General features: G+C 40.3%; 1 protein-coding gene across 5 annotated transcripts in view; it reads left to right on the top strand.

The window, feature by feature from the left end:
- The window catches only part of GLRA2 (glycine receptor alpha 2), a 195573-nt gene that overhangs the window by 151841 nt on the left and 31268 nt on the right, over positions 1–12464 (top strand). For all 5 annotated transcript variants that reach the window (XM_027095763.1, XM_027095761.1, XM_027095760.1 and 2 more), the window contains one exon: positions 7452–7601. In XM_027095763.1, coding sequence (XP_026951564.1) covers positions 7452–7601 — 150 coding nt within the window. The remainder of the gene's footprint in view (positions 1–7451; positions 7602–12464) is intronic.

The following is a 12464-nucleotide window of genomic DNA, read 5'->3' as shown; positions in this document are numbered from 1 at the left end:
AGCACTGACTACCTGGCCTGTCCCAGTGTAACCTGTTGCCCCGCGGCACATGGGATCTTAGTTCCCTGACCAGGGATGGAACCACCCACATCCCCTGCATTGTAAGGCGGATTCTTTACCACTGGACCACCAGGGAAATACCACCACCACCACCACCTCACCCCCACCCCGCACTGGGCCTTTTATAATGAGCACAAGAATACTGGTGAGAGGTCAGGAGGTCAGGACTGAGTGATGGGTTTGGGAACGTTGGAAATACAAAACCCTGAAATCTCCATGGCTTTAAACAATAAAAATTTATTTCTCACTCCTATTACATTCCACTGTGAAATGGGTGGCCCTGCGTCTTTTAGGGATCCAGGCTTCTCCCATCTTATGGCACTGCCATCTTAGATGAGTGACACCCAAGGTGGCTGCAGAAAGGTTAAGTCCTAATGACCTCTTGGGAGATTTCAGAGGCCCTGAAGCAGTGTATTTGACTTCTGCCCACATTCCACTGGGGAAATCTTGTTCACTGGTGTCCCAGGAAGAGGAAATGGGATTCACAAGAACTTGGCCAATCTCTGCTATGGGAGACACACACACACACACACACACACACACACACACACACACACACAGAGAGAGAGAGAGAGAGAGAGAAACTATAGGAGTGGATGAATTTATTGAGGACCTGAAGATACAGGGAAAATCAAAGAGGAAAGAGTTCAAGGACCACAGATAAGAAATCGAAGAAGATTCAGCAAAGGATTCAGAGATGTTGTTAGAAAGCTTGGAAGAGAACTGACCCTGTGTAGAGTTGAGAGTGTCAGGAGAGAAGGTAAATTTCTATATGGAGGGAAAATGTCTACTTTTGCTAAGACTCTTGCTTTTGAGACAAAGAAATCCAAGCTAATTAGAAAAGGCCTTATATATCTATACCCCACCTCAAAACCATAATTAGCTTATCTTTCCAAGCAGTCTGAAACGCAGATGCCTCTGCCTGGAAGTTGTGTTGGCCCAGCCTACCTGTCCATACCTCACCATGCACTTCCCCGGTACCCAGCACATCCCAGTCACTGGATTGCTGACCATCCTCAAGCCCACCTATTCTCTCCCATCTTCATGGTTTTGCTTTCATAGCTTCTTCCACCCATCAAAGTCCTGGCTTTCCTCAAGCCCTAAGTCAAATGCCACGCCATCCAGGAACGAAGCCTTTTCTGATTTTCCCTGTCACTACTGAACTCCCCACATCTTCCAGCCACCTTTTGGTTTTTCCTCTACTTTGGCACATGGGACCATCTGCTTTGTATCAGTTTTATGTTCACTTGACTGTCTCCCTCACTAGACCGTGGTTTTCTCAAGCACCAAACAGGGCCACCAAGATTTACATCCCCAGGACAAACCAGACAACACCGCAGTCTATGTCAGGGGCTGGCAAACATTTTCTGTAAAGGGTCACATAGTATTTTAGGATTTCCAGACCATATGGTCTCTGTCACAACTACTCAGCTGTGCCATTTTACTGTAAAAGCTGCCGTGGACAATATATAAATGAATGAGTATGGCTGTGTTCCAATAAAACTATTTATAGAACGTGGTGGGGCAGATTCGATTCATAGGTCCTAATTTGCTGCTCCCTGACCTATGTGAATGATGCTTTCTGGAGCACAGCATGAACAGGTTCCCCTGGGGTATCATCTGGGGAGTCCTGGGAAGAATCAATGTGCATCTTAGTTATTCTTGTATTTCTGCCCCACCTCCCACCAGCACCTACTACAGTGCCTTCCACATAGTAGGCCCTCAGTGTTTATGTTTCTGAATTAAATATACCTGGAGAGATAACACTAAATGAATCATACTAGCATTTTGAGAGCTTCATTAATTTGAAAACTGTTTTGCAAGACTGTAGTAATGTAGTTCAGGAAGGGCTCATGTAAGCCCAGGAATCATAAAAATAATGTGACAGGAAAAAATGTGAGGTAAAAACATCTAAGAATTAGCAGCCAAAGGGAGAGAATGTGACATCAGAGCTGGATGGAAGTAACAAAAAGGCATTTCAATCCTGAGAGACCAGCACTGAAGGATACCCCATCATATGTAATAGATGTCTCACAACACCACCTAAATCCGTGTGAATAATGCAGTTAATGCCAGCACTTCAATGCTGGAAAGATGATCATGATTTGGAGGAAACTCGGAGACCAACCAAAATCATTAAGAGACTGAAAGGATTTGTTTATGAGCAGTTATAAAAGAAGCCAAATACGTGCCTGGCCTGCTGATGGCTAGAAGGAGAGGGGGGAAAGGTTTACAAATGACTGAGTGCTGTAAACACTAGCAAGGGGAGGAATGATGGTGAGTTCTACTGCACTTAGCTTTTGGTATGGACATCTATTAGGCACTGACAAATTCTTCTCATTATTAGGTCTTAAAACATTCAAAGGCCATCTGAATAACATATAACCGGAATGCTGTGATTGGTAATGTTCGATTATTACAGGAGAATAGGACTGCTCCAGGACAGCAAATACAAGAAAATTATTGCTTATTAAGGAAAGAAACATTCCAGGAATGCTTGGTGAGCTGAGAGAATTTAAATGCACTAACAGTCCACTCTCAGAAATATCCAGTATGTGCAATTGTGGGTAACGTTATATAGTAAAGAATTGTTGAAGTTAAAGTACAAAAATGGAAAGATGGCCAGCTATTTCCTTCATTCCTTCCTTCTGTCATTCAATCATCCATTTATCCATCCATCCCACATATCTAATGTTTACTCACTATTTGCCAGGTCCTGGGCTGGTGGTGATACAAAGAGTAATACTACACAGGACCTTTCTTAAAAAAAAAAAAAAGTTTACAGTCTAGTGAGTCTAGTGGTTGGGTCAGGGAAGCTGCTGGACTGAAAAAGAACAGACAGGCTCAATAGAGAGTTATAAGGGAGCAAGGAAAAGTGGCCCCCAACCCAGATGAGACAAAAGTAGGAAGGTTAGGGATGCTTCCCAGAGGAGCTGGTATCCAAGCCAAGTCACGAAGGATTCTGAGTCATCTGTTAATCAGAAAGACTGAGAATAAGCATCGCAGGTGCTATACCACTTTGTCACAACATATGTGGGACTGCCAAGTAGTTCAGATTGATGGAGACAAATAGTGCAAGGCAGGTGGTAACCTTAAAAATAATAATTGGAATATATTAGGACAGTGGGCAGTTTTTATTTTCCTTGTTGATTTTTGTCTCTTCCAAGATTTTTCTATTAACAAAATCACACCCTTATGTAGTCAAATAATTACAAACATTTATATAGTACTTACTCTGTGCCAAACACTATTCTAAGCACTTTGCATACATTAAGTGATTTTATCCACATAACTCTACGAAATAGCTACTATTATTTTCCTTTATACAGATGAGGAGGGGAAGCAGAGACAGGTTAAACAATTTGGCAAAGTTAGAGTAACAACAGAGCAGTGTTTCTTACTTCGGGCATCTCATTCTAGAGTCTCTGCTTTTACATCCTCTATGCTCCTACTAACTTTCTAAGTCAGGAGCATATTTTCTTAGCATTTACTCCCATAATCCCAGTCTAAAAATTGACCTAACAAATAATCAGAGATATAGTTAAATATCTGGTGGGGGGGGAAGAATATTCATAGCTCCCAAATTTACAGTAGCATAAAATGAAACTAAAAATCACCTAAATATCCTATCATACAGAATGATTAATGATGGTATAGACAATTATACAAGCACTGGAAATTATGATTTAGAAGAAAGTTAAATTACATGGGAAATGCTCACTATAAAGGTCAAAGGGAAATGCAAGGTACAAAAGGTATAATCCTAGTAGTATGTTTGTGTGTGTCCAGAAAGGAGATTCACTAGTCAGACTGGGTTCCAATTCCAATCTTAGCTCCGCCACCTTTTAGCTTTCTCACTTTGGGTAATAATTTAACCTCTCTGTACCCCACTTTCCTCACCAGAAAATGGGGGTAATACAGTTGTCATAATGGTTAGAAAATTAATATATGTAAAATGCATAAATTCTGGATAGCAAACACTCAGTAACAACTATCAAAAAACAGGAAACCCTATTTAAAAATTAGAACTAGATAGTACACATTCACATAGGCAGCTGAATAAGAATCGTTTGTAGTCTGTGGTCCAACACGTTACAACTTCATCTAATTATTTTCCCCCTCCTGTTTAAAAAAATAATTGGAAGTTGAGTGAGATGAAAGGAACTTTGCATTGCAAGTAAAAAGTATTTGCTTTCAGAATCTGCTTTATCAAATAAGATGTACAAAGCACTCAACCAATCACAGAAGGGTCATAAAAGTTTCCTTTTTAACCAGATACCTTCCCAAGGCTACAGCCCTGATATTTTACTTTGGTTGAATATCTTGATTTGTGATAGTTTACAACTATTTAACCTCAACATAATGAAAGCCATATATCACAAACCCACAGCTAACATCATACTCAACAGTGAAAAGCTGAAAGCATTTCCTCTAAGATCAGGAACAAGACAAGGATGCCCACTCTTGCCACTTTTATCCAACATGGTATTGGAAGTCCTAGCCACTGCAATCAGAAAATAAGAAATAAAAGGAATCCAAATTGGAAAAGAAGAAGTAAAACTGTCACTGTTTGCAGACGACATGATACTATACATAGAAAATCCTAAAGACGCCACCTGATACTACTAGAGCTCATCAATGAATTTGGTAAAATTGCTGCATAAAAAAATTAATATACAGAAATCTGTTACTTTTCTATACACTAACAACAAAATATCAGAAAGAGTAATTAAGGAAACAATCCCATTTATCATCACATCAAAAAGAATGAAATACCTAGGAATAAACCTACCTAAGGAGGTAAAAGCCTCTACTTAGAAAACTATAAAACACTGATAAAAGAAACTGAGGATGACACAAACAGATGGACAGATATACCACATTCTTGGATTGGAAAAATTAATATTGTTAAAACGATGATACTACCCAAGGTAATCTACAGATTCAATGAAATCCCTATTAAAATACTAATGGCATTTTTCAAAGAACGAGAATAATTGTAAAATTTGTATGGAAATACAAAAGACCCCGAATAGCCAAAACAATCTGGAGAAAGAACAGAGCTGAAGGAATCATTCTCCCTGACTTCAGACTATACTACAAAGCTATAGTAAACAAAACAGTATGGTACTGGCACAAAAACAGACACACAGATCAATGGAACCAGACAGACAGCCCAGAAATAAACCCACACATTTATGGTCCACTAATCTTCAAGAAAGGAGGCAAGAATATATAATGGAGAAAAGACAGTCTCTTTGATAAGTGGTGCTGGGAAAACTGGACAGTTATATGTAAAAGAATGAAATTAGAACACCATATACAAAAATAAACTCAAAATGGATTAAAGACCTAAATATAAGATCAGAAACCATAAACATCCTAGAGGAAAACATAGGCAGAACACTGTTTGACATAAATCACATCAATATTTTTTTTGGATCTGTCTCCTAAAGCAAAGGAAATAAAAGCAAAAATAAACAAGGAGCACCTAATCAAACTTAAAAGTTTTTGCACAGCAAAGGAAATCATGAGCAAAATGAAAAGACAACCTATGGAATGGGAGAAAATATTTGCAAATGATATGATCAATAAGGGGTTAATATCCAAAATATATAAACAGCTTATACAACTCAACATCAAAAAAAAACAAACAACTTGGGCTTCCCTGGTGGCGCAGTGGTTGAGAGTCCGCCTGCGATGCAGGGGACACGGGTTCGTGCCCCGGTCCGGGAAGATCCCACATGCCGCGGAGCGGCTGGGCCCGTGAGCCATGGCCACTGAGCCTGCGCGTCCGGAGCCTGTGCTCCACAACAGGAGAGGCCACAACAGTGAGAGGCCCGGGTACCACAAAAAAAACCCCAAAAAACCAAAAAATAAAACAACTTGATTAAAAAAGTGGGCAGAAAACCCGAATACACATTTCTCCAAAGAGGACATGCAGATGGCCAACAGGCACATGACAAGATGTTCAACATCGCTAATCATCAGGGAAATGCAAATCAAAACAACAGTAAGATATCACCTCACACCTGTCAGTATGGCAACCATCAGAAAGAACACAAATAACAAATGTTGGCGAGGATGTGGAGAAAAGGGGTGCAGCCACTAGGGAAAACAGTATGGAGGTTTCTAAAAAAACTAAAAATAGAACTACCATATGACCCAGCAATTCCACTCCTGGGTATATATCTGAAAAAAACAAAAACACTAATTCAAAAAGATACATGCACCCCAGTGTTCATAGCAGCATTATTTACAATTGCCAAGATATGGAAGCAACCTAAGTGTCCATCAATAGATGTATGGATAAAGAAGATGTGGTGTGTATACACACACACACACACACACACACACACACACACACACACACACACACAATGGAATGCTACTCAGCATAAAAAAAGAACTAAATTTTGCCATGTGCAACTAAGTCAGACAGAGAAAGACAAATACTGTACGATATCACTTATGTGTGGAATCTAAAAACTACAACAAACTAGTGACTATAACAATAAAGAAAAGAGGGAAGAGATATGGGAACATATGTATATGTATAACTGATTCACTTTGTTATAAAGCAGAAACTAACACACCATTGTAAAGCAATTATACTCCAATAAAGATGTTAAAAAAAAAAAAAGAAGACTCACAGATATAGAGAACGAACTAGTGGTTACCAGTGGGGCAAGGGAAGAAGGGAGGGGCAATTTAGGGGTAGGGGATTAAGAGGTAAAAACTATTATGTATAAAATAAGCTACAAGGGGAATACAGCCAACATTTTAAAATAACTACAAATGGAGTACAACCTTTAAAAATTGTGAATCACTATATTATACGCCTGTAACTTGTATAATATTGTATACTTCAATAAAAAAAAGAAGAAACTTGTTTCTGCATCAGTTAGAATCAAAAGCTGAATGGAAATTACAAATTGGTTTTTGAAGGACCCAAAGCCAGATATAGTTTATTTCTCATCCAAGTTTTGGAATTATCTTAATGAGTTTTTAAATGGTAAGAAAAAATAGAAGGAAATGAGCAGTTTCAAGAGTAGCACCCACTGTTTTATCTCAAAGTTTTTTCTTTCTTTTTTTTCACGAAGGCAGTTCTTGTAGTCACCTTTGGAGCTGGTCTCAGGGATGAGGCTACTTGAGCAGGTGGGCTATACTGAGAGAAATGGAACAAGGGCCTGGGGCAGGGGGGCGTGTAACTTTCACTGCTCTGCCCAGAATCTGCAAAGTGGGATGGAAAACGCTTAAGCACTTTCTTAAGGAAAGCCTAGAAAATAATCCTTGATGAAGGGAAATGACGTTATTCTGCTGCTCACACCATAAGGAGCCTGGTTTCCCCACAAGTTTTCACGGTGTCTCTGTCTCTCCCTCTCTCTCAGGTCTCCTACGTAAAAGCGATTGACATCTGGATGGCAGTGTGCCTTCTGTTTGTGTTTGCAGCCTTACTGGAATATGCAGCAGTGAACTTTGTCTCCAGGCAGCACAAGGAGTTTCTGCGGCTCCGGAGAAGGCAGAAGAGGCAGAATAAGGTACAGTTGACCCTGAGTGCAGACAAAGTCAGGTAGAGCTCAAGGTGGTTATCCAGGCAATGTAATTTAGAAAATAGAACAATACATAGTGAGCAAGAAGCTGAAGTTAATTTTTGTCCTGATTCAGCCTTCTATACTGAATTCCTGCTCAGGTTAGTCCTTTAAAATTGGGACAGAGTTGTCACATTTAGCAAATAAAATTCATCAAGAGATGAATGGATAAAACAGATGTGGTGTATACACACACACACACACACACACACACACACACACACACAATGGAATATTACTCAGCCATAAAAAAGAATGGAATAATGCCATTTGGAACAACATGGATGGACCTAGAGATTATCATACTAAGTGAAATAAGTGAGACAGAGAAAGAGCAATATCATGTGATATCACTTATATGTGGAATCTAAAAAAAATGATTCAAATGAACTTATTTACAAAACAGAAATAGACTCACATACATAGAAAACAAACTTATGGTTACCAAAGGGGAAAGGGGGAAGAGGGATAAACCAGGAGTTTGGGATTAACACATACACACTACTATATATAAAATAGATAACCAACAAGGACCTACTGTATAGCACAGGGAACTATACTCAATATCTTGTAATAACCTATAAGGGAAAAGAATGCGAAAAAGAATACACACACACACACACACACACACACACACACACACATACATATACATATATATAATTGAATCGCTTGGCTATACACCTGAAACTAACACAACATTGTAAATTTACTATACATCAATTTAAAAAATATATAGGGCACACAGTTAAGCCTGAATTTCAGATAAATAATAAATATTTAGCATAAGTACATCCGAGATGTTGCATGGAACAGACTTATATTAATAAATTATTTGTTGTTTATCTGAAATTCAAATGTAACTGGGAGCCCTGTGTTTTATCTAGCAACTGTAGTTGGAGATATATACTCCATTTGACAAAATTATTTTAAAATCCTGTTGTTTTGAACATTGATAATTTGTGTGCGTGTCTTTGCTCACAAAACTGCTTTTTTTATGAATTGCTCGGCTTTATGTAAATAAGGTCCCTACTCATGTTGATTTCAACCTGATAAATCCAATTAGACTGATCTCATTGTCTCAACTTTAATTTTAATGCAGAAACCCAAAACTTACATTATCTAGAAGTTTGAGGTTGGAAATACATGGCTCGAAACCTCCAGTTCAGTGGTTCCCAAACTTGCCTGCACATTAGAATAGCTTGGAGATCTTTCAAAAATCCCAAACCGGGTCTTCCCTGGTGGCGTAGTGGTTGAGGGTCCGCCTGCCAATGCAGGGGACATGGGTTCGCGCCCCGGTCCGGGAAGTTCCCACGTGCTGCGGAGCGGCTGGGCCCGTGAGCCATGCCCGCTTGGGCCTGCGTGTCCGGAGCCTGTGCTCCGCAATGGGAGAGGCCGCAACAGTGAGAGGCCCGCGTACCGCAAAAAAAAAAAAAAAATCCCAAACCTTGGCCATACCCCATACCCATTAATCCCAGTCTCGGAATGGGGCACAGGTGTATCTTCTGAAGGTCCCCAGGCAATGCCAGTGTGCAGACACATTTGGGAAGCAGTGCCCTGGTTTATAATTTAATTTCATATAGGGCTCCAGAAGCCTTGCACTTGCTTTCAGTTTCAGATTCTGGGAGAGAAATATGCTCTTTGATACGGAGAACTCCAGTGCCTGTAACAATACACTAGCGAACTGAAGTTAAAATTTTACATACAAGAGATGAGAGAGAGTTTTCAAAATCTGTTCCCCCTAAAAAATGATACATTAAACTTGCTGGGAGCCTAGAAGATAGCATGGAAGATCATGTGGGATCATGGGAGGAACCTTTTTTCGAAATGGAAAATAAAAGAACATGTTTGACAACAGGAATACTGTAGCAAAAAGGGAGAAATCAACAACGCAGTGAAAGGACACCATAATTTCTAGGAAAAACAAAAAACCTTTAGAAGATGAGAAAGGGTGAAATCCAGAACCAAGGGTCAGGGGTGGCCTTACACGAGGACAGATATTTCAGCCATTTTAATAATGACTTAAATTAGTGTCAGTTCATTGATGAGGATACCAAAGCACGGTTAAATAATTTGCCCATGCTCATGCGCCACGAAGTAGCACAGCAAGATCTGAGGTGTGATGCTGTGTCTCCAGAGCCCATGCGCTACACCACTGTACCGACAAAATGGGAGAATGACACTGGTAGTTGGATGATGGTACGATGTAGAGCTCCTAATTGCTCCCATCATTTCCAAGGATTATGAGGCAGGTTACCAGCTGAAAATGGGATGGAAAGGAGGAATGTAGAAGGTTTAAGGAGGAAAGATTAGTATTAAATAGTAGTTTGGGAGAATAAAAAAGCCATTGCTCAAGGAGAGAGATGGGGTCAGAATGCTGAGGCAGAGGTAGTGGGAGAGCCCATCTGAGGTGTGTGGTTATGAATTTAAAGTTTACGATTAAATTTTAAACTTTAATTAAAACAATCAGCAGGTGCCCCTTTGCAGTCAAAGCTCTTACTATCATTGACAATTGACTTTTGAAAAAAAAAAAGGAGGGGGAGGCATTTCCAATTATTTGTCCCTTAGGAAATGGCATCTTTCCAAAGTAGCACTTTCCAATTTTTTTGAGTCTGAATTATGTTTGGAAAAAATGGTAACAAGAGCTCACACTGATTGAGGGGTTACTATAAACCATACTTTCCATACAAGAATTGATTTAGTCCCCACAACTGTGAGTACTGTGATCATACAGCCCAGTTTACTGCAGGAAGTCCTGTTTCTGCCTATTTTCCTGATGCCCTGTGTAATTTAGCATTTGTCTTGGATTATTCATTTTAAACCAAAACACTTATTAATAGTTGCATTAAAATAAACTCAGATGGGTTTGGTGGACCTCCACTCTATACATCTGCTTTCTGTCATGGCGTGATCTTCTGGGTTGGGGGTACACAGGTGCAGTACACAAGTTCTCACTCTAACATGTGTTGAAATCTAAAAAATAACCATCCCCATCCCTGGCCTCTGTTCTTGACCCTTTCCAGAAGCAATGTCATAACTAACACTCTTTCCAGGATAGCTGGAAGGGAGCTTGCTGATAAAATGAAGTGCACTCAGACACAAGAGGCTAGGGATAAACCTTTCTTTCTTTTGGTCTGTCAGTGATGAGATACTGCTGTCCTGCTGGCCATTTGGGGCACCAGCCTTGGCCCATGACACGGCACACAAAACCTAGAAAGCCACTAGGCCACCCTTTGGTGGGGTCAGTGGAAAACATGAGAAAATCCTAAGTTCAGTGAACATGAGACCAACAAAATAGAGGCTGAGCAGTCTTGCCGTGGGCATCTAAATGCTCATGATTGAATGGCTTTGTCATTTCTTGATGATTTAAATCTGTAATTGTCTTACTGTTTGATAATTACTGTAAAATAAAAAAGCATCAACATTATAGAGCTGGATTGTCCGAGCCACTTTCCACTATCAAAACTGTCCTTGTTGGGATCAGTTAAGTGGTCATCCTGCCAATAATGAAGGCAGTGTTCTTATCTCCACTGTACAGATGAGGAGAGGAAAGCCCTGAGAGGTTAGGTAAAACGCCCAAGGCCACACACGCAGGCAGCCTGGCTCCAGCGTTCCGGGCCTCAGCTGCTGCTCTGCAGAGTTCACATCATTTTACATCTTACATTCTGATCCAGTATCTCTCTCCCACTCACACACTTGAAACGAACATCTCTAATGCACCCTAATATTTTCTATTCAGTTTTTTTAAGGCTGGTCCACCAGGGATGAGATTAGGGTGAGGCAAGTGAGATTAAGTCACACAAGTACAGGGTCAGATCTTGTATTTATTTAAATTTGGTAGTTTTTCCCCATGGCTTTTTGCATTAATAAGGAATTTTTCAAATATTGCATTAAAATATTGACCTGAAGTACTGGGGTTTTGGCACCCCCCCTTACATTTTGCACCTGAGACCTTACCTCGCCTTAGTTCCAGCCCAGCTGGTCTTGAACCATTAGACTTTCACAGACCCTAATAGGTTGTGGCCTGAGTTTAAAAACAAAAACAAGGCCACCATGTTAAAATGTTCAATATTCCCAATAAAAAAGTCATCTCTTTAATTTCCCATTAGGAAACTGACCTCCCCAACACAATCCAGCCTGATTCTTTAGACGGTGTAAGAAAATCCCAGAGCAGATTACTTCCCAAAGTGACACTGGCATGATGTTCAAGGAAGATGTTTACTGAGAGAGCCCTGAGATTACATTTACTTACATGGGAAGAGTGCCGGGTGTTTACCGAACCATCAAGTTATGAAACGGGGTCACTTTCAAGGAGGGGACCAGGCAATTTGCAACTAGGCGTATCTGCTTTACCTCTTCTACATCTCAAAAAGCAGCCAATTTTATCAAAGCAGAGTTTCTCAGCAACGATCAAGCTGAGATCTTCACTGACAGAACTTGCAAATCCCTATGGTTGGGCCAACCCCAGCCTGTTAGAAGTTGATGTGCCCCAGGTCTAAGTAGTAAAATCCTATTTTTATGTTACGCCCTCAGCTCCAGTAACTTTTCACACCATGTGATGGCTTAACAACTTCCCCATAAGAACTTTAAAGCCTCACCTGCGCTTCTCTCGCCCTGTCTTTTTATATCTGGCCACACCACTCCTGACTTCGGCATTGTGCCTGATTTCAGGTTTCCAGTTACCCATAGAGCTCTGACTGCTTTATTTTCATTGACTAAACAGAAATTGTAGCTGCTTGAGAACATGGCTACGGCTTCTAGGCCACCTGAGGATGAGCCGCCTTTTAAAGGGAACGTTGTGAACACACTGTT

Source organism: Aethalodelphis obliquidens, unplaced genomic scaffold (genome assembly GCF_003676395.1).
Source record: "Aethalodelphis obliquidens isolate GAN/ISIS:26980383/991018 unplaced genomic scaffold, ASM367639v1 scaffold94, whole genome shotgun sequence".
Classification (NCBI taxonomy): domain Eukaryota; kingdom Metazoa; phylum Chordata; class Mammalia; order Artiodactyla; family Delphinidae; genus Aethalodelphis; species Aethalodelphis obliquidens.
The sequence above is the reverse complement of the archived record's forward strand: the minus strand, read 5'-3'. Positions and strand labels throughout refer to the sequence as shown.